At 50.6% G+C, this 21,156-nt stretch overlaps 1 protein-coding gene across 4 annotated transcripts; it reads left to right on the forward strand.

Moving 5' to 3' along the window:
- Positions 1–1,007: 1,007 nt before the first annotated feature.
- Positions 1,008–20,761, forward strand: LOC105474288 (integrin subunit beta 7). Of its 4 annotated transcripts, none has more exons than XM_011728850.2 (16): positions 1,008–1,086; positions 10,254–10,376; positions 11,008–11,211; positions 13,532–13,733; positions 13,820–13,990; positions 14,663–14,904; positions 15,926–16,084; positions 16,392–16,487; positions 16,649–16,738; positions 17,730–17,876; positions 18,188–18,381; positions 18,722–18,945; positions 19,167–19,386; positions 19,546–19,754; positions 20,061–20,221; positions 20,441–20,761. In XM_011728850.2, exons 3-16 carry the CDS (start codon positions 11,011–11,013, stop codon positions 20,519–20,521), a joined length of 2,397 nt encoding a protein of 798 aa, XP_011727152.2. In that variant the 5' UTR covers positions 1,008–1,086; positions 10,254–10,376; positions 11,008–11,010; the 3' UTR covers positions 20,522–20,761. The 4 variants fall into 4 exon arrangements, with proteins under 4 accessions (XP_011727152.2, XP_011727153.2, XP_011727154.2 ...); XM_011728851.2 differs by having other exon boundaries at positions 10,254–10,330; XM_011728852.3 differs by having other exon boundaries at positions 10,254–10,301.
- Positions 20,762–21,156: the final 395 nt, after the last annotated feature.

A 21,156-nucleotide genomic window follows, 5' to 3' on the forward strand; every position in this document is an offset into this window, starting at 1 on the left:
CTGTAGCAACTTGGCTCCAGAGCCTATGTAGTCAAGCACACTAATACAATGTATCCTGGGTTTTCAAAATGAACGAGTCTCTAACTTCCCGCCTCTCTACAGTACTTATTGCCTCTATTCACTCCTATCATGTTCCTTCCTGTATAAGTTAATAGAGAGATCATGAATTTTGGAGGCAGGCAGACCTGGATTTAAATCCCAGACCAGCCGGGTGTGCCTGTAATCCCAGCTATGCAGGAGGCCAAAGTGGGAGGATTGCTTGAATCCAGGAGTTACAGACCAGCCTAGGCAACACAGCAAGACTCTGTCTCAAAAATAAAAACATAGGCTGGACACGGTGGCCCACACCTGTAATCCCAGCACTTTGGGAGGCCGAGGTGGGCACATCAATTGAGGTCAGGAGTTTGAGACCAGCCTGGCCAACACGGTGAAACTCCATTTCTACTAAGAATATAGAATGCTGCCGGGCATGGTGGTGCACCCCTGTAATCCCAGCTACTCAGGAGGCTGAGGCAGGAGAATCGCTTGAACTTGGGAGGTGGGGTTTGGAGTGAGCTGAGATCATGCCATGGGACTCCAGCTTGGGAAACAGAGCAAGACCCTGTCTCAAAAATTAAATTAAATTAAATTAAAAATAAAAAAATAACAAAAATTTAAAATAAAAATCTTTTTTCTTCTTCTTTTTTTTTTTTTTTTAAATCCTAGACTAGCTACTTACTAGCTGTGGGACCTTGGGCAAAATTCTATATTTCCTGCTTCTAAGCCTCAATCTCTGCATCTGTAAAATTGGGACTTAGGGGAATATTAACCCCTATCTTATGAGGTTGTTGTGAGGGTTAATTATAGTATGTTACGTTCAACACACGACAGGAGTTCAATAAATGAGCTTCTTTCTTCCAGATCTCTGTATCATCCACTCCCTTGGCTCAGCCCCACCCCAATCTGCTCCACCTTCTAGATCAGTCACCCCCACCAACCCCAAATCTTCCCCACCCCAGGGAGTGTCACTTCCTCCTCTGCAGTCTCCCAGACCAGTACACAAAGGCTGCTGCCGCCGCCAGAGGAAGGGCTGCTCTGCACGCACCTGTGAGTACCAGGGCACCAGCCCTTCTGCCTCCTCTCCTTACAAGCCCAGGCCCACCTGGTCCCAACCTCTTGGGAAGAGGGCTCTGACCTGGATATCGAGGGTCCTGTCCAGACTTGAGAAAGGCTCTGAACTCCTTTCTGCATTCCTAAGATCCCCTGACCTGCTTCCCTCCTCCAGTTTCACAGCCCCCCCACCCCCACTTCTCCCAAAGCCCATCTCTCTTGCATCAGTTTCCCAACAGTGGGTCTGGAGGCAGGGATGTGTATGAGTGCTGTCATTCGAGTGCCTGCCATGTGCTAAGGATTATACTGAGGTAGGGTAGGTATACCGATTATACTGAGGGAAGGTTCTCCCAACACCACCCCAGCTGCCATCCCTAATGCTCTGCCTTCAGCTCAAACTTCTTCCTAATCGGCACCTTGGCCACAGACTTCACTCTCCTGGGACACTGAGGCCCAGCAGCTCAGTTCCGTTCCCTTGTTGTGACTCCCAGTGGGCAGCAGAGGGTTCTGCTTGACTTGGGAGGTATGGATGGGTTGGGAAGAGGCTCTGTTTCTCAGCTGCTGAGGGGGGCCACATGGTGTGTATTGGAGTCAGAATGGAGTCCAGAAAAATGGAAATAACCACTTGGTCCCAGGAAGAGAAGGGAAGACTGCAGAGTACCCCTAAGGAAAGAGAAATGGGATTAGGCAGAGCCCATCAGGGCTAGCGGAGACAGAACACAACTTTTGATGGAGATGGTACCTGGGTTGGAGGGAGGAAAGGAGGAAGCACAGCAGAGGTCTGGCCCTGCCCTGTCCTGCCCTGCCCCTAGTTCACTGGGTGACCCTGGCCTTGTGGGGAAAAGAAAGAGAGATCAGACTGTTACTGTGTCTGTATAGAAAGAAGTAGACATAAGAGACTCCATTTTGTTCTGCATTTGAGATGCTGTTAATCTGTGACCCTACCCCCAACCTTGTCCTTGCAAGAGACATGTGCTGTGGTGACTCAAGGTTTAACGGATTTTGGGCTGTGCAGGGTGTGCTTTGTTAAACAAGTACCTGAAGGCAGGATGCTTGTGAAAAGTCATCACCATTCTCTTAATCTCAAGTACCCAGGGACACGTACACTGCCAAAGGTCGCAGGGACCTCTGCCTAGGAAAGCTAGGTATTGTCCAAGATTTCTCCCCATGTGATAGTCTGAAATATGGCCTCGTGGGAAGGGAAAGACCTGATTGTCCCCCAGCCTGACACCCGTGAAGAGTCTGTGCTGAAGAGGACTAATATAAGAGGAAAGAAGGCCTCTTGACAGTTGAGATAGAGAAAAGCATCTGTCTCCTGCCCATCCCTGGGCAATGGAACATCTCGGTGTAAAACTCTATATATTCTATTTACTAAGATGGGAGAAAACCACCTTAGGGCGAAAGGTGGGACTTGCTAGAGCAATGCTGCTCTTTATGCACTAAAAAGGTTTATGGAGATGTTTGCATATGCATATCAAGGCACGGCACTTTTCTTTAAACTTATGTCACAGAGATCTTTATTCATATGTCTTACTGCTGCCCTTCTCCCTACGATGATCCTATTATCCTGCCACTTCCCTTTTTCTAAGATGGTAAAGATAATGATCAATAAATACTGAGGGAACTCAGAGACCTGTGCCGGCGCGGGTCCTCTGCATGCTGAGCGCCAGTCCCCTGGGCCCACTTTTTCTTTCTCTATACTTTGTCTCTGTGTCTCATTTCTTTTCTCAAGTCTCTCGTTCCACCTAACGAGAAACGCCCACAGGTGTGGAGGGGCAGGCGACCCCTTCATGGCCTCATGGAATTTAGGTTTCCATTTGTAAAAAGAGTGGGATGGAGTGAAGATTCAGCCATTCTATAGTTAGGAACAGAGGGGAAAAGGAAGTAAAACAGCCCTATGAAGAAGTGGAGCAGAGAAAAGCAGCAGAGAGATGCAATAGAAGTTTTGAAATGAAAGGAGCCAGAGAGAGACAGAGAAGCAAAGAAACAGGTGGCAGAACATGTATTCCCAAGGAGGGGAGAAGAGAGGATAATTGGGAAGAAAGGTAGAAAACGGCTGTCCAGGGAGTCCCAGGGCCCCTTTTAAGGGGAGATGAGTGGGCTTGAGATCTCTGAAAAACCTATGTGGCAGCTGAGACTCCACTTGAAAGAAATGAGTCAAAACCGGGCTTTGGGTTGCAGCATCTCCAGCCTCCCTGACCACAGGCACGCAGAGCAAGCAGGGCTGAGGTTACACTGAGGCTGAACTGGGGCCGGCCTCTCCCCGAGGGGTGGAGCCTCCGTTATATATGGCACCTGAGGTCACAGGTGGTGGGGAGCAGCACCAGGATGTTCAAGAACTCAGCACCCCACCCCTTTCCCACACTCTGTGCAGAGTATCTGGAACTGACTCTGGCCCAGGCTGAAGAAGATGCAAATGGTTTATGACGAGGAGTTAGTTGGCCTTTCTCATACACTGCTGATGGGAATGTGGACCAGTACAAGCACCGAGGAGTTTATGTTGGCAATACCCACCAACATATATATACTTTTCTTAGCATGAGAATGTAGATGAAATACTCACCAACATTGAAAATGATATCTATCTATTTATCCTGCACATCCTCTGCTAGGGATTTATCCTACAGGTTCAGTTGCACACGTGTGAAATGGTAAATACATGACATTTGGCTGGGGGAGGTGGCTTACGCCTTTAATCATGGCAATTTGGGAGGCCGAGGCGGGTGGGTCACTTGAGCTCAGGAGTTCTAGACCAGCCTGGGCAACATGGGGAAGCCCCATCTCTGCAAAATAATACAAAAATAATTAGCCAGGCATGGTAGCATGCGCCTGTAGTACCAGTTACTCGGGAGACTGAGGTGGAAGGATCAGTTGAGCCGGCGAGGTCAAGGCAGCAGTGAGCCATGATTGCGCCATTACACTACAGCCTGTGTGACAGAGAAAGACCCTATCTCTCAAATGAATGAATGAATAAATAAATAAATAAATACATTACTTTTCATTTCAGCGTTGTTTGTCATAGTGAACTAGAAATAATTTAAGGTCAGGCACAGTGGCTCATGCCTGTAATCCTAGCACTTTGGGAAGCCGAGGCAGGAGGATCACTTGAGCCTAGGAGTTTGAGCCTAGGAGTTTGAGACCGGCTTGGGCAACATAGCAACACCCTGTCTCTACAAAAAAATAAAAAATAGCTGTACGTGACGATGTACACCTGTGGTCCCAGCTACGACGGAGGCTGAGCTGGGGAGAACCGCTTGAGCCCAGGAGGTGGAGGCTTCAGTGAGCCATCACGGCACCACTGCACTCCAGCCTGGGCAACAAAGTGAGACCTTGTCTCAAAAGAAAAAAGAAGAAACAATTTAAATGCACATCCTTGGTACTGATTAACTGTGATATGAGGTATCCATGCGATGGAAAGCTTTATGGCTGTAAAAGTGAACAAGGACGTTCTTAATTTTCTCATGTAGAAAGATCTTCAAGAAAAGTAGTTACAGGAGGCCGGGCGCGGTGGCTCAAGCCTGTAATCCCAGCACTTTGGGAGGCCGAGACGGGCGGATCACGAGGTCAGGAGATCGAGACCATCCTGGCTAACGCGGTGAAACCCCGTCTCTACTAAAAAATACAAAAAACTAGCCGGGCGAGGTGGTGGGCGCCTGTAGTCCCAGCTACTCGGGAGGCTGAGGCAGGAGAATGGCGGGAACCCGGGAGGCGGAGCTTGCAGTGAGCTGAGATCCAGCCACTGCACTCTAGCCTGGGCGACAGAGCGAGACTCCATCTCAAAAAAAAAAAAAAAAAAAAAAAAAAAAAAGTAGTTACAGGAAAAAAAAGTGAAAAATTGTGTTTTCTACCATTTAAAGAATTGGGCCATTTGAGTCTACCATTTAAAAAGCATATGTGGCCGGGCGCGGTGGCTCAAGCCTGTAATCCCAGCACTTTGGGAGGCCGAGACGGGCGGATCACGAGGTCAGGAGATCGAGACCATCCTGACTAACACGGTGAAACCCTGTCTCTACTAAAAAATACAAAAAAAAACTAGCCGGGTGAGGTGGCGGGCGCCTGTAGTCCCAGCTACTCAGGAGGCTGAGGCAGGAGAATGGCGTGAACCTGGGAGGCGGAGCTTGCAGTGAGCTGAGATCCGGCCACAGCACTCCAGCCTGGGTGACAGAGCGAGACTCCGTCTCAAAAAAAAAAAAAAAGCATATGCATGTTAATTTGTATATGCATAAAACAATCTCTAGAAAGATTATAAGAAACAAAGATAGGTTGACTCATGCCTGTAATCCCAGCACTTTGGGAGGCTGAGGTGGGCGGATCACTTGACGTCAGGAGTTCGAGACCAACCTGGCCAACATGGCGAAACTCTCTCTACTAAAAACACAAAAATCAGCTGGGCGTAGCGGCTCACACCTGTAATCCCAGCTACTCAGGAGGCTGAGGCACAAGACTCGCTTGAACCCAGAAGGCGGAGGCTGTAGATCATGCCACTGCACTCCAGCCTGGGCCACAGAGTGAGACTTTGCCTCAAAAAAAAAAAAAAAAAAAAAGTGGCCGGGCGCGGTGGCTCAAGCCTGTAATCCCAGCACTTTGGGAGGCCGAGACGGGCGGATCACGAGGTCAGGAGATCGAAACCATCCTGGCTAACACGGTGAAACCCCGTCTCTATTAAGAAATACAAAAAACTAGCCGGGCGAGGTGGCGGGCGCCTGTAGTCCCAGCTACTCTGGAGGCTGAGGCCGGAGAATGGCGTGAACCCGGGAGGCGGAGCTTGCAGTGAGCTGAGATCCGGCCACTGCACTCCAGCCTGGGCGACAGAGCAAGACTCCGTCTCAAAAAAAAAAAAAAAAAAGTAAAGAAAAAAGAAAAAAAATAGTAATAAATGATATTCATTTAAGGTAGGTGTGGAAACTGGGTATGGCATATGGGGTAGGATTAACTTTTTGATTTTTAAAATGGTAAGATACACAAACATTTATCATTTTTACCACTTTTAAGTGTACAATTCAGTGGCATTAAGTACATTCACTAATTCCAGAACTTACTCATCACCCCAAAAATGAGACTGCCCATTAAGCAGTCATTCCCCATTTCCCCTTCCCCCAAGCTCTGGTAACCACTAATTTACCTTCTGTCTCTGTGGACTTTTCTAGTTTGGATATGTTCCATATGTGGAATCATACAATATGTGATCTTTCATGAATGGTTTTGTTCACTGAGCATGTTTTCTGCTAGTGTACAATGTTTTCCACGTTGTAGCATGTATGTATCAGTACTTCATTGCTTTTTTAAAAATTATTATTGAGACCCAGTTTTGCTCTTGTTACCCAGGCTGGAGTGCAATGGTGCAATCTCGGCTCACTGCAACCTCTGCCTCTCGGTTTCAAGCAATTCTCCTGCCTCAGTCTCCCAAGTAGCTAGGGTTACAGGAGCCCACCACCATGCCTGGCTAATTTTTGTATTTTTAGTAGAGATGAGGTTTCACTGTATTGGTCAGGCTGGTCTTGAACTCCTGACCTCAGGTGATCCACCTGCCTCGGCCTCCCAACGTGCTGGGATTACAGGCGTGAGCCACTGTGCCCGCCCCACTTCATTGCTTTTTATGGCCAAATAACTTTCTGCTGTATGGATATACCACCTTTTCTTTATTCATTCATCAGCTAATGGACATTTGGGTTCTTTCCACCGTTTAGCTATTGTGAGTATTGCTGCTGTGAACATTTCTGTACAAATTTTTGTTTGAACACCTGTTTTCAATTCTTCTGGGTATATACCTAAGAGTGAAATTGCCAGGTTATAGGGTAATCCTACGCTCAATTTATTGAGGAATCAAACTGTTTTCCACAGAGATTGTACTATTTTACATTATTTACACGGTAATATATAAGGATCCCAATTTCTCCGTGTTCTCATCAACACTCGCTGTTTTTCATTTTTTGATGATAGTCATTCTAGTAGAAGTGAAGTGGTATCTCATTGTGGTTTTCCTTCCTTCCTTCCTCCCTCCCTCCCTCCCTCCCTCCCTTCCTTCCTTCCTTCCTTCCTTCCTTCTTTCTTTTGCTTCGAGACAGGGTCTCACTCTGTCGCCTAGCCTGGAGTGCAGTGGCCCGATCTTGGCTCACTGCAGCTTCTCCTTCCCAGGTTCAAGCGCTTCTTGTGCCTCAGCTTCCCGAGTAGCTGGGGCTACAGGCATGCACCACCACGCCCGGTTAAGTTTTGTATTTTTAGTAAAGATGGGGGTTTCACCATGTTGCCCAGGCTGGTCTTGAACTCCTGATCTCAAGTGATCCACCCACTTCCGGTCTCCCAAAGTGCTAGGATTACAGGTGTGAGCCACCACACCCAGATCAGTGTGGGTTTCATTTGCATTTTCCTAATGATTAATACTGTTGAGCATCTTTTCATATGCTGGGTGGCTGTTTGTCTATCTTCTTTGAAGAAATGTCTTTTTAAGTCTTTCGCTCATTTTAAAAGTTGGGTTGTCTTTTTGTCGTTGAATTGTAAGAGTTCGTTATATATTAAGGATACTCATCTGATATATAATCTGCAAATATTTTCTCCCATTCTGTATGTTGTTTTCACTCTCTTGACATTGTCTTTGATGCACAAAAGTTTAAATTTTTGATGAAGTCCAATGTATCTATTTTTCCTTTTGTTGTTTGTGCTTTTGGTATTACAGGTAAGAATCCATTACCAAGTCCAAGATTATGAAGATTTACCTATATACTTTATTCTATGAGTTTATAATTTTAGCAGTTATATTTAGGCCTTCGATCCCTTTTCAGTTAACCTTCGTATGTGGTGTGAGGCAGGAGGGTCCAACTTCATTCTTTTGCAAGTTGAAAGCACTTTTTTTTTTTTTTTTTTAAGAAAAAGTGGTAGCGTGTGCCATCACACCCGGCTAATTTTTGTATTTTTAGTAGAGATGGGGTTTCACTATGTTAGCCAGGCTGTTCTCGAACTCTTGACCTTGTGATCTGCCCATTTTGGCCTCCCAGAGTGTTGGGATTACAGGCATGAGCCACGAGCCACCGTGCCTGGCCTTATTTTTTTTTTTTAGATGGAGTTTCGGCTGGGCATGGTGACTCACGCCGGTAATCCCAGCACTTTGGGAGCCTGAGGCGGTTGGATCACTTGAGGTCAGGAGTTTGAGACCAGCCCTGCCAATGTGGTGAAAACCTCTCTCTACTAAAAATAACAAAAACTAGCCGGGTGTGGTGGTGCATGCCTGTAGTCCCAGACACTTGGGAGCCTGAGGCTGGAGAATTGCTTGAACCTCAGAGGCAGAGGTTGCAGTGAGCTGAGATGGCACCACTGCACTCCAGCCTGAGTGAGACTCCATCTCAAAAAAACAAAACAAAACAAAATAAGACAGAGTTTCACTCTGTTGCCCAGGCTGCAGTGCAGTGGTGCAATTGCAGCTCACTGCAGCCTCTGCCTCCTGGGATCATGTGATTCTCCTGCCTCAGCCTCCTGAGTAGCTGGGATTACAGGCATACACCACCACACCCGGCTAGTTTTTGTATTTTTAGTAGAGACAGGGTTTCACCAAGTTGCCCAGGCTGGTCTCGAACTCCTGACCTCAAGTGATCCACCTGCCTCGGCCTCCCAAAGTGCTGGGATTACAGGCATGAGCCACTGTGCCCTGTCCCAGCCCCATTTTTTGAAGACAGTTTTTCTCATTGAATGGTTTGGCACCCTTATTGGAAATCAATTGGTCACAGAAGCACAGTTTATTTCTGGACTCTTTCAATTCTATTCCATTGATGTATAATATATGTGTATCCTTTTTTTTTTTTTTTTTTTTTTTGAGACGGAGTCTCGCTCTGTCGCCCAGGCTGGAGTGCAGTGGCGCTATCTCGGCTCACTGCAAGCTCCGCCTCCCAGGTTTACGCCATTCTCCTGCCTCAGCCTCCCGAGTAGCTGGGACTACAGGCGCCTGCCACCTCGCCCGGCTAATTTTTTTGTATTTTTAGTAGAGACGGGGTTTCATTGTGTTAGCCAGGTTGGTCTCGATCTCCTGACCTCGTGATCCGCCCGTCTCGGCCTCCCAAAGTGCTGGGATTACAGGCTTGAGCCACCGCGCCCGGCCTATGTGTATCCTTATGTCAGCCTTATGCCAGTACCACATTGTCTTCCCTTTTTTTTTAAGAGACAGGGTTTCACTCTGTTGCCCAGGGCAGAGTACAGTGACACGATCATAGCTCACTACAGCCTCAAACTACTGGGTTAAAGCTGTCTTCCCACCATGGGATTATAGGCATGAGCCACTGTGACCAGCCAACGCTGTCTTGATCACTGTAGCTTTGCAGTATGTTTTTTTACAAGATTATTTTGGCTATTTGGGGTTCCATGCAATTCCATATAAATTTTAGGATCAGTTTTTCCATTTCTGCAAAAAAAAGGGCCAATGGGATTTAACTTTTTGACTTATGAAGCATGGTAAACGAATTACCTGCTCATTTAAAAAAATTAACATGTTTTTTAAAATCAGGAATCTGCTTGGCTTTCCAAAAGGTCACTCGAAGAATTACCCTGCCTCCAGGCTCTTTCTTTTTTTTTTTTTGAGGCGGAGTCTCGCTCTGCCGCCCAGGCTGGAGTGCAGTGGCCGGATCTCAGCTCACTGCAAGCTCCGCCTCCCGGGTTCACGCCATTCTCCGGCCTCAGCCTCCCGAGTAGCTGGGACTACAGGCGCCCGCCACTTCGCCCGGCTAGTTTTTTGTATTTTTAGTAGAGACGGGGTTTCACCGTGTTAGCCAGGATGGTCTCGATCTCCTGACCTCGTGATCCGCCCGTCTCGGCCTCCCAAAGTGCTGGGATTACAGGCTTGAGCCACCGCGCCCGGCCCAGGCTCTTTCTTCAATCTAGATTATCTTTGTGCAAAGTACAGAAAATAGAATTATTATTATTATTTTTTTTGCCAACACTGGCCTTCTTTCTCCCCTTATCCCAGACCTGCAGAGAGTTCTTGTGGTCTAATCTTCATTCCTCTTGCCACCATGTCACCCAAGTAGAACTATTCTTCCTTGACACTTTCACACACTCCCTCATCTGTTCCAGCTTTCTTTTCTCTAATTCCCACTCACTGACCCTCTTCTCTTATTTAGAATCCAAGATTGTAAAAGCTGCAAAGTATGTCAGATTATTTATTCAACTCCTCCACTTTGCAGATGTGGAAACTAAAGCCCAGAGAGAAAGTCTGACTTGCCACACAGCCAGTGAGTGACTGCAGCAGTACCAGAATCCGGTCTGTTTTCTGTTTGGTTCTACTACCATTACGGCTTGGGATCTCGGTAAATAGAACTGAGTGCAGACTTTAGCGCTTCCAGGCCAGTCCCCAGATCCTTTAGTAGGCCATTTTGCCCACCCTGGTCACATGAAGTCTGCACACAGGAAGGACAGATCTCCTCTGAGGTCCCTATTTTATTTATTTATTTATTTTTGAGACAGATTCTTGCTCTGTCACCCAGGCTGGTGTGCAGTGGTGTGATCTTGACTCAATGCAACCTCTGCCTCCCGGGTTCAAGCGATTCTCTTGCCTCAGCCTCCTGAGTAACTCAGATTACAGGTGCACGCCACCATGCCCGACTAATTTTTGTGTTTTTCGTAGAGATGGGATTTTGCCATGTTGACCAGGTTGGTCTCGAACTCCTGAGCTCTAGTGATCCACCCACCTCGGCCTCCTAAAGTGCTGAGATGACAGGCATGAGCCACCATGTCTGGAGGCCCCTACCTTTGCCTGATACCTGCTCCTTCCCATCATTTTGAAGAAACTGCTGAATCCACAGGGGAAGTGAAACTATGAGGGGAGATAAAGTGTTGGGGTAGAGTTTTGAGAGTGATAACCACAAGCTAAGTTTAGAGGACTGAGAGCTGAGGGTCCTCCCTGAGGACCCACATGTCCCCCTTTATATCCTATTACAGGGCATGGTGGCTTTGCCAGTGGTCCTTGTTTTGCTGCTGGTCCTGAGCAGAGGTGAGAGTGAGTTGGACGCCAAGACCCCATCCACAGGGGAGGCCACAGAATGGGGGAATCCTCACCTGTCCCTGCTGGGGTCCTGCCAGCCAGCCCCCTCCTGCCAGAAGTGCATCGTCTCACACCCCAGCTGTGCATGGTGCAAGCAACTGGTAAAGATGGGCCTATGGCCTTTGAACCATGTGTATGTGTATGTGTATGTGCAGCCTGGATATATGTGTGTGATTGTGTGGGCACATGTATGATTTTCTAGGAACACTCCAGAGTCTCATGTGTGACTGAGTTTGTGCACATAGGACTCCTGTGTGTGGATATATGTGTGTGCATACACATGCATGCAAGTTTCCTGTGCACTTAGGATTATGTCTGTATCCATTTGCTTGTGTATATATGGAGAGAATTTGTGACCATGAATTGGGAGAAAGTATGTAGTTGTGGGAATTCATGCTTGTGTATAGGTAGAGGGAGCTGTTGTGTATGTAAACATGTGAGAAAAGTACTAGCCAGTGAGGGCTGCCATAACAAAATACCATAGGCTGGGTGGTTTAAGCAACAGGAATTCATTTCTCCTAATGTTGGAGGCTGGGAAGTCCGAGATCAAAGTGCTGACCGATTTGGTTCCCCAGTTAGGGCTCTCTTCCTGGCTTGCAGACTGGCTACCTTCTCGCTATGTCCTTACATCGTAGGGAGGGGGCTGGAGGATGGGGGGTGGGAACTGCCTCTGTTCTTGTAAGTGCACTAATTCCATCATGAGGGTTCCACCCTTAGGCCCTCATCTAAACCTAGGTACCTCCCAAAGGCTCCATTTCCAAATGCCATCACATGGAGGGTTAGGGCTTCAATATAGAATGGGTTGGGAGTGGGGTGGGGTAGGGGTGCAGAGTTCAGTCCATAGCAGAAAGTGTGTAGTTAGATTTCTAAGTCTGTGTTTTGGGTGGAGGCATTCTGTTCCTGGGTGTGTAGTAGCCTATGACTGGACAGGTAGAAAGGGGAGGGGTGGAAGTATATGGGCTTGAGGGGGACTGGAAAGGCTTAAGCTACCTAAGTGGCCAAGAAGGATGCTAGGGAGCAGGTGTCTCCCTGGTTCTTCAAACAAAGCTGTTGTTTGTTTATGCTTGAAAGAGACAGAACTCATGGAGCAGCAGAGCAGGAGGGGCGCCCAAGCTGGGACAGGGGCAGGTCTGCCTCTCTCAGGGGAAGATGGAGGGTTAGATCAGTGTGGGAGCCCAGATAAGAGATGAGGGCAAATTCACATGGAAGCAGAGCTACAGATGCTTAGAGGACCCAGGAGAAAGGCACACAGTGACTCTGAAAGGACAAGAAGGGTAGATACTGAGTCTGCACAAGGCAGAGGCAGAGGTGCCAGGCTGGAGCTGGGAAGCTGGAGCTCTTGAGGTAGTCAGGTCTGTGTCTGGCTTCTCCAGTCCCCAGACCAGGAGCTGACACCCAGGGCAAGCTGAGAAGCCGCTCTAACCATTTCCTTCCCCTGTGGCTTCCCATCCAGTCTTAGGGGTACCAGACATATTACGGGGGTAGGACGCCTCCTCTTCTGTTCTTATCCTTTCCCTTCCAAGGAGCTGTGGGTCTTAGTCTGACCACCTTCCCATTTTGGTGTGAGCTTGCTGGGAAGGCTGGCCTAGGAGGCAAGGCCCCCATTTTTTTGTGGTAGTGAAGTCTCTAAGATCTCAACAGGAAGTCTGTGGCTCTATTGGGGAGGAGAGGGGGTAGGTGACTGGGGCAAGGGGGAGTTGAGATAAGCGGAGGGGTGGGGGACTACTATAGGAAGTGGGGCTGTGACAAGGAAGAAAGGACCAGAGTTCCACAGGTTCATGCCTGTAATCCCAGCACTTTGGGAGGCTGGGGCAGGAGGATTTCTCCAGCCCAAGAGTTCGAAACCAGCCTGGGCAAAAAAGCAAGACCCTGTCTTTACAGTTGGTAAAAAAAAAAAAAAAGAAAGAAAGAAAGAAAGAAAGAAAGAAAGAAAGAAAGAAAGAAAGAAAAAGGCGTGGTGGTTCACACCTGTAATCCCAGCACTTTGGGAGGCCGAGGCGGGAGGATCACTTGAGGTCAAGAGTTTGAGACCAGCCTGGCCAATATGGTGAAATCCCGTCTCTACTAAAAATACAAAAAAGCTGGGCGTGGTGGCACAGGCCTGTAGTCCCAGCTACTGGAAGGCTGAGGTATGAGAATCACTTGAACCGGGGAGGTGGAGATTGTAGTGAGCAGAGATAGCACCGCTGCGCTCCAGCCCTGGGTGACAGAGTGAGACTCTGTCTCAAAAACAAAACAAAACAACAAAAAAGACCAGAGTTCAAGGGTAGCTGTGGCGAGGAGGAGGAGAGGGAATCAGGGACTCAGGGAATGGACTGGAGGTGGGGGCATTAGAGGGGGCCGAGTTTGCAGGGTGTTTTTGGTAGCGGGGCCTAGGGCCTGTGCAGGACCGGTCCCGACGCGCCTTTTCTTGCTGAGCAGAACTTCACCGCGTCGGGGGAGGCGGAGGCACGGCGCTGCGCCCGACGAGAGGAGCTGCTGGCTCGAGGCTGCCCGCTGGAGGAGCTGGAGGAGCCCCGCGGCCAGCAGGAGGTGCTGCAGGACCAGCCGCTCAGCCAGGGCGCCCGCGGAGAGGGTGCCACTCAGCTGGCGCCGCAGCGGGTCCGGATCACGCTACGGCCTGGTGAGTTAGGGGCGGCGGGGCCAGGCCAGAGGTCTAGGCTGGCGTTCCAATGTGCTCTGCTGACCCGCCCGCCACCCACCCCCCAGGAGAGCCCCAGCAGCTCCAGGTCCGCTTCCTTCGTGCTGAGGGATACCCGGTGGACTTGTACTACCTTATGGACCTGAGCTACTCCATGAAGGACGACCTGGAACGCGTGCGCCAGCTTGGGCACGCTCTGCTGGTCCGGCTGCAGGAAGTCACCCATTCTGTGCGCATTGGTGAGCCGAGGGCTGCCTCTCGCCCTGTTAGCCCTTGCCTGTTCAACCACTGCCTTAGCCTCTGCCAATATCCTGGACTCACAAGGGCCCCAATTTGCCCTCCCAGTTGTTGACAGGCCTAGCCAGGCCACAGGTTCATTCCTCCATCTTTCCCTAATGACACCCATCTTCTAGGTCAGAGCTGGAGAGGACTCCAGAGACAGTCCGTTTTACAGGTCTAGCTGAGACCCAGCGTCTGGAGACTCTGGGCCTGGACAACTGCCCTGAGCCTACCAGCCTGGAACCTGCCCTGATGCAAGTCTCCTTGGGCAAGGCCTAGATGCCACTGTCCCTGGCACCACATTCTGTGCCAACTCTCCTCTATTCAAATTTCCTTCCTTTGCCTTATGCTGCTACCATATCCTATACCCGGGCCTTCTTCCGCCTTCTGGAAGTTCCCATTTGCCCTGGGAGTTGTGTCCTCCTCTTAATGTCCTCTACCTGCCACTTCCCTGAGCCAGTGGTCTCACTGCTTTGCTTGTCAGTTACCGGGTCCCTGCCCCCGGGTGCACCCTCTCCCATCACCTCTTCCATGACCGTCCTCCCCACCCCACTTCCCATAGAGCGCTCTCGTGGGTCCTCTGTTGCTGCCCTGCGACTTCTGGCACAGCCTTCATTCCTCTCCTCTCCCAGGTTTTGGTTCCTTTGTGGACAAAACGGTGCTGCCCTTTGTGAGCACAGTGCCCTCCAAGCTGCGCCACCCCTGCCCCACACGGCTGGAGCGCTGCCAGTCACCCTTCAGCTTTCACCATGTGCTGTCCCTGACGGGGGATGCACAAGCCTTCGAGCGGGAGGTGGGGCGCCAGAGCGTGTCCGGCAATCTGGACTCGCCTGAAGGTGGCTTCGATGCCATTCTGCAGGCTGCACTCTGCCAGGTGAGGAGGTGGGGTGGGGATCTGAGCCTGGAGGTCTGTTTGGGAATGGGACTGCCCCTTATGGTTGTATAGTGCACCATTCTAGGGGGTGCCATTCATATCATAGTAGGTGTAGTTTGTATACTTATTTTAACAATTACCTAGTGGGTTGGAGTAAAATATCTTTTTTTTTTTTTTTTTTGAGACGGAGTCTCGCTCTGTCACCCAGGCTGGAGTGCGGTGGCCGGATCTCAGCTCACTGCAAGCTCCGCCTCCCGGGTTCACGCCATTCTCCTGCCTCAGCCTCCCGAGTAGCTGGGACTATAGGCGCCCGCCACCTCGCCCGGCTAGTTTTTTTTGTATTTTTTAGTAGAGACGGGGTTTCACCGTGTTAGCCAGGTTGGTCTCGATCTCCTGACCTCGTGATCCGCCCGTCTCGGCCTCCCAAAGTGCTGGGATTACAGGCGTGAGCCACCGCGCCCGGCCTTTTTTTTTTTTTTTTTTTTTTTTTTTTGAGACAGAGTCTCGCTCTGTCGCCCAGGCTGGAGTGCAGTGGCCGGATCTCAGCTCACTGCAAGCTCCGCCTCCCGGGTTCACGCCATTCTCCTGCCTCAGCCTCCCGAGTAGCTGGGACTACAGGCGCCCGCCAACTCGGCTAGTTTTTAATGTATTTTTAGTAGAGACGGGGTTTCACCGTGTTCGCCAGGATGGTCTCGATCTCCTGACCTTGTGATCCGCCCGTCTCGGCCTCCCAAAGTGCTGGGATTACAGGCTTGAGCCACCGCGCCCGGCCTGGAGTAAAATATCTTGAGGAGAGTATCTTGAGGAGAAGGCATGTTTTTCTAATTCACAAGTAAGCTTCCACTAGCAGCAGCCTTCTTTGGGGGACTGGGGAGAGCAGGAGAAAGCAAGGTACTGGAGGCAAGGGGATGGACAAGCTGACTCAGAGTGAGGCTTGCCACATTCTTGGCTCACAGAGCTGGCTGGGGTGGCTCAAGGGCCATGCCCAGGTGCATAGCCTACCACCCCCACTGTGCCTCAGGAGCAGATTGGCTGGAGAAATGTGTCCCGGCTGCTGGTGTTCACTTCAGATGACACATTCCATACGGCTGGGGACGGGAAGTTGGGTGGCATTTTCATGCCCAGTGATGGGCACTGCCACTTGGACAGCAATGGCCTCTACAGTCGCAGCACAGAGTTTGTGAGTCCCTATAGTCACCCCGCTTCTCCCCATTTGAGCCATACCTCTTTCCTTCCAGGACTCCCACTCCCAGCCTTACAGTCCTCACCAGTAACCACCCTGTAGACACCTGCCATCTTCCCCAGCAGTTCCTCCTTTCAGCTGTGGAGACAGGACACCTTTCTCTACCTCCTTCCTATTCCATAGCAAGCCTCCAGGGCTCCTCCAGCTGGTGGAACCTTGGTTCCTGGATTCCCCAGGCTGAGGGCACCTTGCATGTTGTGGGGGAGACCTGTGGGGCTCACCTTGTCCCTGCTCCCTGCCCTAGGACTACCCCTCTGTGGGTCAGGTAGCCCAGGCCCTCTCTGCAGCAAACATCCAGCCCATCTTTGCTGTCACCAGTGCTGCACTGCCTGTCTACCAGGTAAGAGATGTCTACATGTCAGATCCCCAGCCCCACCCCAGCCTTTCTCAATTCCCCCAAAGATCCATTCTCTGTCCCCCATATGCCCTCCTTCCAGACCCCCAGGAGCCCATTTTCCTAGAGCTGTGACCTACCATTTCCCTTAACTCCCCATAACTCAGGAGCTGAGTAAGCTGATTCCTAAGTCTGCGGTTGGGGAGCTGAGTGAGGACTCCAGCAATGTGGTACAGCTCATCATGGATGCTTATAATGTGAGGGGCCAAACGAGGGGGAGATGGTGAGGGTGGGCACTAGGGAAAGGTGGAAAGGGGTCCTTCGGTGGGGTGGCAGAACTAAGGGGAAATGGTCACTTTTTGGTCTAACATTCCACAGCTCCTACCTATAGTCTGCATGTGGCTGTCATTAATTGTTCAATCTTACATTCATAAATCTTAAACATCTGACGTGCAGAGAGCATGGAGCTCAGATCCCCGCCCCACCTCCTCACCTGGCAGAGTGCAGCCTGCCAGGAAAGTTTCAGTCACTGAGCTTTTATTTCACACACCCACCATCCTAGGTGTACATACTGTTTCTACTTCATTTAACCCCGCCAAAAGCCTTGCTTCGTAACTGTTATCATCCCTCTTTTACAGAGGAGGAAACCCACACAAGGCTAAGTGACTTGTCCAAGGTCACAAAGATAACAAACAGAAGGGCTGGCATTTTTCCCCAGTCTGTACATAAACAATGTGAGATCTGGAGCCTGCTTTCACTATGTTTATAAATAATTCAAAGCTATTTTTCACAAGAACCATAGAATTTTACAGGTAGAAGGAACCATAAAAACTCTTAGTGGTTTAGGTCTTATCTCTGCAACTAGGCTGTAGGCTTCCTGATAACGGAGCATCTCCTAAACCTATGGCAAAAAAATCTGAGATGGTATCAAATTTCCCAAGACAAACTCTGTAATGAATTTGCCCTTTAGACCTGGCATGCACCCAGGTTATGTGTCCTGATGTGGGGCTTCACAAACATGGTCTCTGCACTGAAATGCTGTATTAGAGGCCTCTGGATCCTGTATATTCTATGCAAGGTTCTCATGGGTCCTCCCTCCAGAAATGCCTCGACTGGGCAGAATGTAAGGAGCCCCAGGTGGCAGAGGGCAGGGTGCTGGCAGAACTGGGAACACCTGGAGAGGACATAAGGTGGGGGTGGGGTCCTTTCCTGCCTTCACGTGGTTATCCACTTGCTCTCTTCCCATAGAGCCTGTCTTCCACTGTGACCCTTGAACACTCTTCACTCCCTCCTGGGGTCCACATTTCTTACGAATCCCAGTGTGAGGGTCCTGAGAAGACGGAGGGTAAGGCTGAGGATCGAGGACAGTGCAACCATGTCCAAATCAACCAGACGGTGAGAGCCAGCAAGCACAGGCAGAAGGCGGGCGGGCAGGGGGAGGTGGGAGTGGGAAATTAAGCAGGCAGGGAAAGATGGGGGGCAGGAATGGGGAGTGATGGGAGACCCTGGGGTAATCCTCCATCCATCCTTCCTGAAGTAGTCTGAGTGGCTTCCTCAGGTAAAGTTTCTAGGAGTTGGGTGTTACCATGACCCCATCTCTTCATTTACTAAGGGGTGAGGTTCTGGATGATCTAAGGGGTGAGGTTCTGGGTGAGTTTGGTGTGTTTGTATAACCATGGCCTGATTCCTGCCTACCCTGTTCTTAGGTGACTTTCTGGGTTTCCCTCCAAGCCACCCACTGCCTCCCAGAGCCCCATCTCCTGAGGCTCCGGGCCCTTGGCTTCTCAGAGGAGCTGATTGTGGAGTTGCACACGCTGTGTGACTGTAACTGCAGTGACACCCAGGCCCAGGCTCCCCACTGCAGTGATGGCCAGGGACACCTACAATGTGGGGTATGCAGGTGAGGGCCTCCTCTTCCCTTCACCCAGCTGGCTGACAACAAACGACCAACCCTGGCCTGTATTCCTCCGCTGCTTTCCATTCCCCCCACAGGAGTATCCTTGACATCCCTAGACTCCCCACTCAATTTCATCCCTTGAAGCTTCCCAGATATGTTCAGGCCCTCCTCTTGACTGCGGCTCCCTCCACTCTCTCACCCCTCGTCGGTGTTCCACTATACTTATTCCTTCAGTTGTCTTTCTCCAACTCTTGAGAACTTGGGTTTAGAGGTTCCTGGGAGAGACAAGTCAGGGGTGATCAAACCCTCTGACCTACTTCCCTCCTTTGCCTTCTCCTCCCAGCTGTGCCCCCGGCCGCCTAGGCCGGCTCTGTGAGTGCTCTGAGGCTGAGCTGTCCTCCTTAGATCTGGAAACTGGGTGCCGGGCTCCCAATGGCACAGGGCCCCTATGCAGCGGAAAGGGTCAGTGCCAATGTGGACACTGCAGCTGCAATGGACAGAGCTCTGGACATCTGTGCGAGTGTGACGATGCCAGCTGTGAGCGACATGAGGGCATCCTCTGTGGAGGTACCTTGGGGAGAAGGGCAGGGTCTGAGAGGCCTTCCCAAGGCACTTAGGCTCTGGGAGTCTCCTGGCATGGAAGGCAAATGTCAAAGATTCTGGTGTATGGGTTAGAGAGTGTGTTTGGCATACTTGAAAAAGACTGGATGCATGCGCTTGTGGTGCCATGTGATGGCCAACTGTGTGTGTGGAGTATGGTTGTCACCCTCTGCATGGCTCTACCCCAGGCTTTGGTCGCTGCCAATGTGGAGTATGTCACTGTCATGCCAACCGCACGGGCAGAGCATGCGAATGCAGTGGGGACATGGACAGTTGCATCAGTCCCGAGGGAGGGCTCTGCAGTGGGCATGGACGCTGCAAATGCAACCGCTGCCAGTGCTCGGATGGCTACTACGGTGCTCTATGTGACCAATGCCCAGGCTGCAAGACACCATGTGAGAGACACCGGTGAGGCCTCAGGTTTTGCATCTTGGGAGCAGGGGCACAGTGGGGCTTGTTGAGCCACTCCCATCTGCCTACTCTCTACTCTCCTTCCTGCTTGTAGTTGGGTAAAGGGCACTGGGTGACAACTACCCAGATGGTAACTTATTGGCATCTACTGCATAGGGACTGTGCAGAGTGTGGGGCCTTTGGGACTGGCCTCTTGGCCACCAATTGCAGTACAGCTTGTGCCCATACCAATGTGACCCTGGTCTTGGCCCCTATCTTGGATGATGGCTGGTGCAAAGAGAGGACCCTGGACAACCACTTGTTCTTCTTCTTGGTGGAGGATGATGCCAGAGGCAGGGTCGTGCTCAGAGTGAGACCCCAAGAAAGTAAGTGGTCAGGGATGCCACAAACCCTGGAAGTTTGATGGGTAGGGTCTCAACTCTGGGGATGCAGAGTGAAGATAATGGGAAACAGGATGGGGGCTGAGGCAGAACTGTGAATCCAGAACAAAGGCAGAGGCGACTGAGCAAGTGGACAAGGCTAAGGCCCTGGGCAGTGAGAATAACCCTGGACCTTGCTGGGTTCCCTTTGCTTTCAGTGACAGGGTTGGACAGGCTGGACACACCGTGAACAACTGTTGATCTGTCCCTATGCTCCAGCTCCCACAAGTGTGTCTGGTTTCTTGTTCACAGAGGGAGCAGACCACACCCAGGCCATTGTGCTGGGCTGCGTAGGGGGCATCGTGGCAGTGGGGCTGGGGCTGGTCCTGGCTTACCGGCTCTCGGTGGAAATCTATGACCGCCGGGAATACAGTCGCTTTGAGAAGGAGCAGCAACAACTCAACTGGAAGCAGGTGAAACTTCCTGGTTAGGCCCCCTTTTAGCTGTCTCCCCACCACAAGCCCATCCCCGATTCCTCCCACTGGGTTCCCCCAGCGCCTGGCACATGTAACCAATCCCTCTGCTAACTTCCATCAGCTCCTAGGATTCGGCTCAAGACTGGCCTCTTAGGTCTAGAAAGGGGACAGGGAATCCTGGGATTTTTGCTCATAATCTGCAACATCTTTCCTCAGGACAGTAATCCTCTCTACAAAAGTGCCATCACGACCACCATCAATCCTCGCTTTCAAGAGGCAGACAGTCCCACTCTCTGAAGGAGGGAGGGACCCTCACCCAAGGCTCCTCTCCTTGGAGGACAGTGGGAACTGAAGGGTGAAAGGAAGGGTGGGTCTGTAAGACCTTGGTAGGGGACTAATTCACTGACGAGGAGCGGCCACCACCCTACTTCATTTTCAGAGTGACACCCAAGAAGGCTGCTTCCCATCCCTGCAACCTTGCATCCACCTGGGCTACCCCACCCAAGTATATAATAAAGAGTCTTACCTCAGACCACAGCTGTCACTTTTCTTTACCTCATCAAGGCCAAAGCAGGCTGTTTATAGCCTGGCCTCGGGAAAGTTCTTGTCCATCTTCCTCCTGCCACCTGAGGGCAGGGAGAGGGGTCCAAGCGCGAATGTGCAGGAGAATCCTGAGGTGCGCCCTGGGACCCTGGAAGCCAGGTCTGGAAAGGGCCTCTGCGGATGCAGGTGGGTCCCAGACCAGAGACACTGCATCTGTTGGTGTCTAACCCCCTTCCATTCTGCTGCGTGTGCTTTTTTTCCTCTTGCTCAGAACTGATGCCCTGTTTTTGCTCCTACTTGTTTGCTCCTCTGTGGAGAAGGGGTTTTAAAATGGCTTATAGGGTGCTGGAAGTTGTGGGGTGATTATATAGGGAGAAAAAAGGAAGGAA

The sequence above is a fragment of the Macaca nemestrina genome, chromosome 10, assembly GCF_043159975.1.
Source record: "Macaca nemestrina isolate mMacNem1 chromosome 10, mMacNem.hap1, whole genome shotgun sequence".
Taxonomy (NCBI): Eukaryota; Metazoa; Chordata; class Mammalia; order Primates; family Cercopithecidae; genus Macaca; species Macaca nemestrina.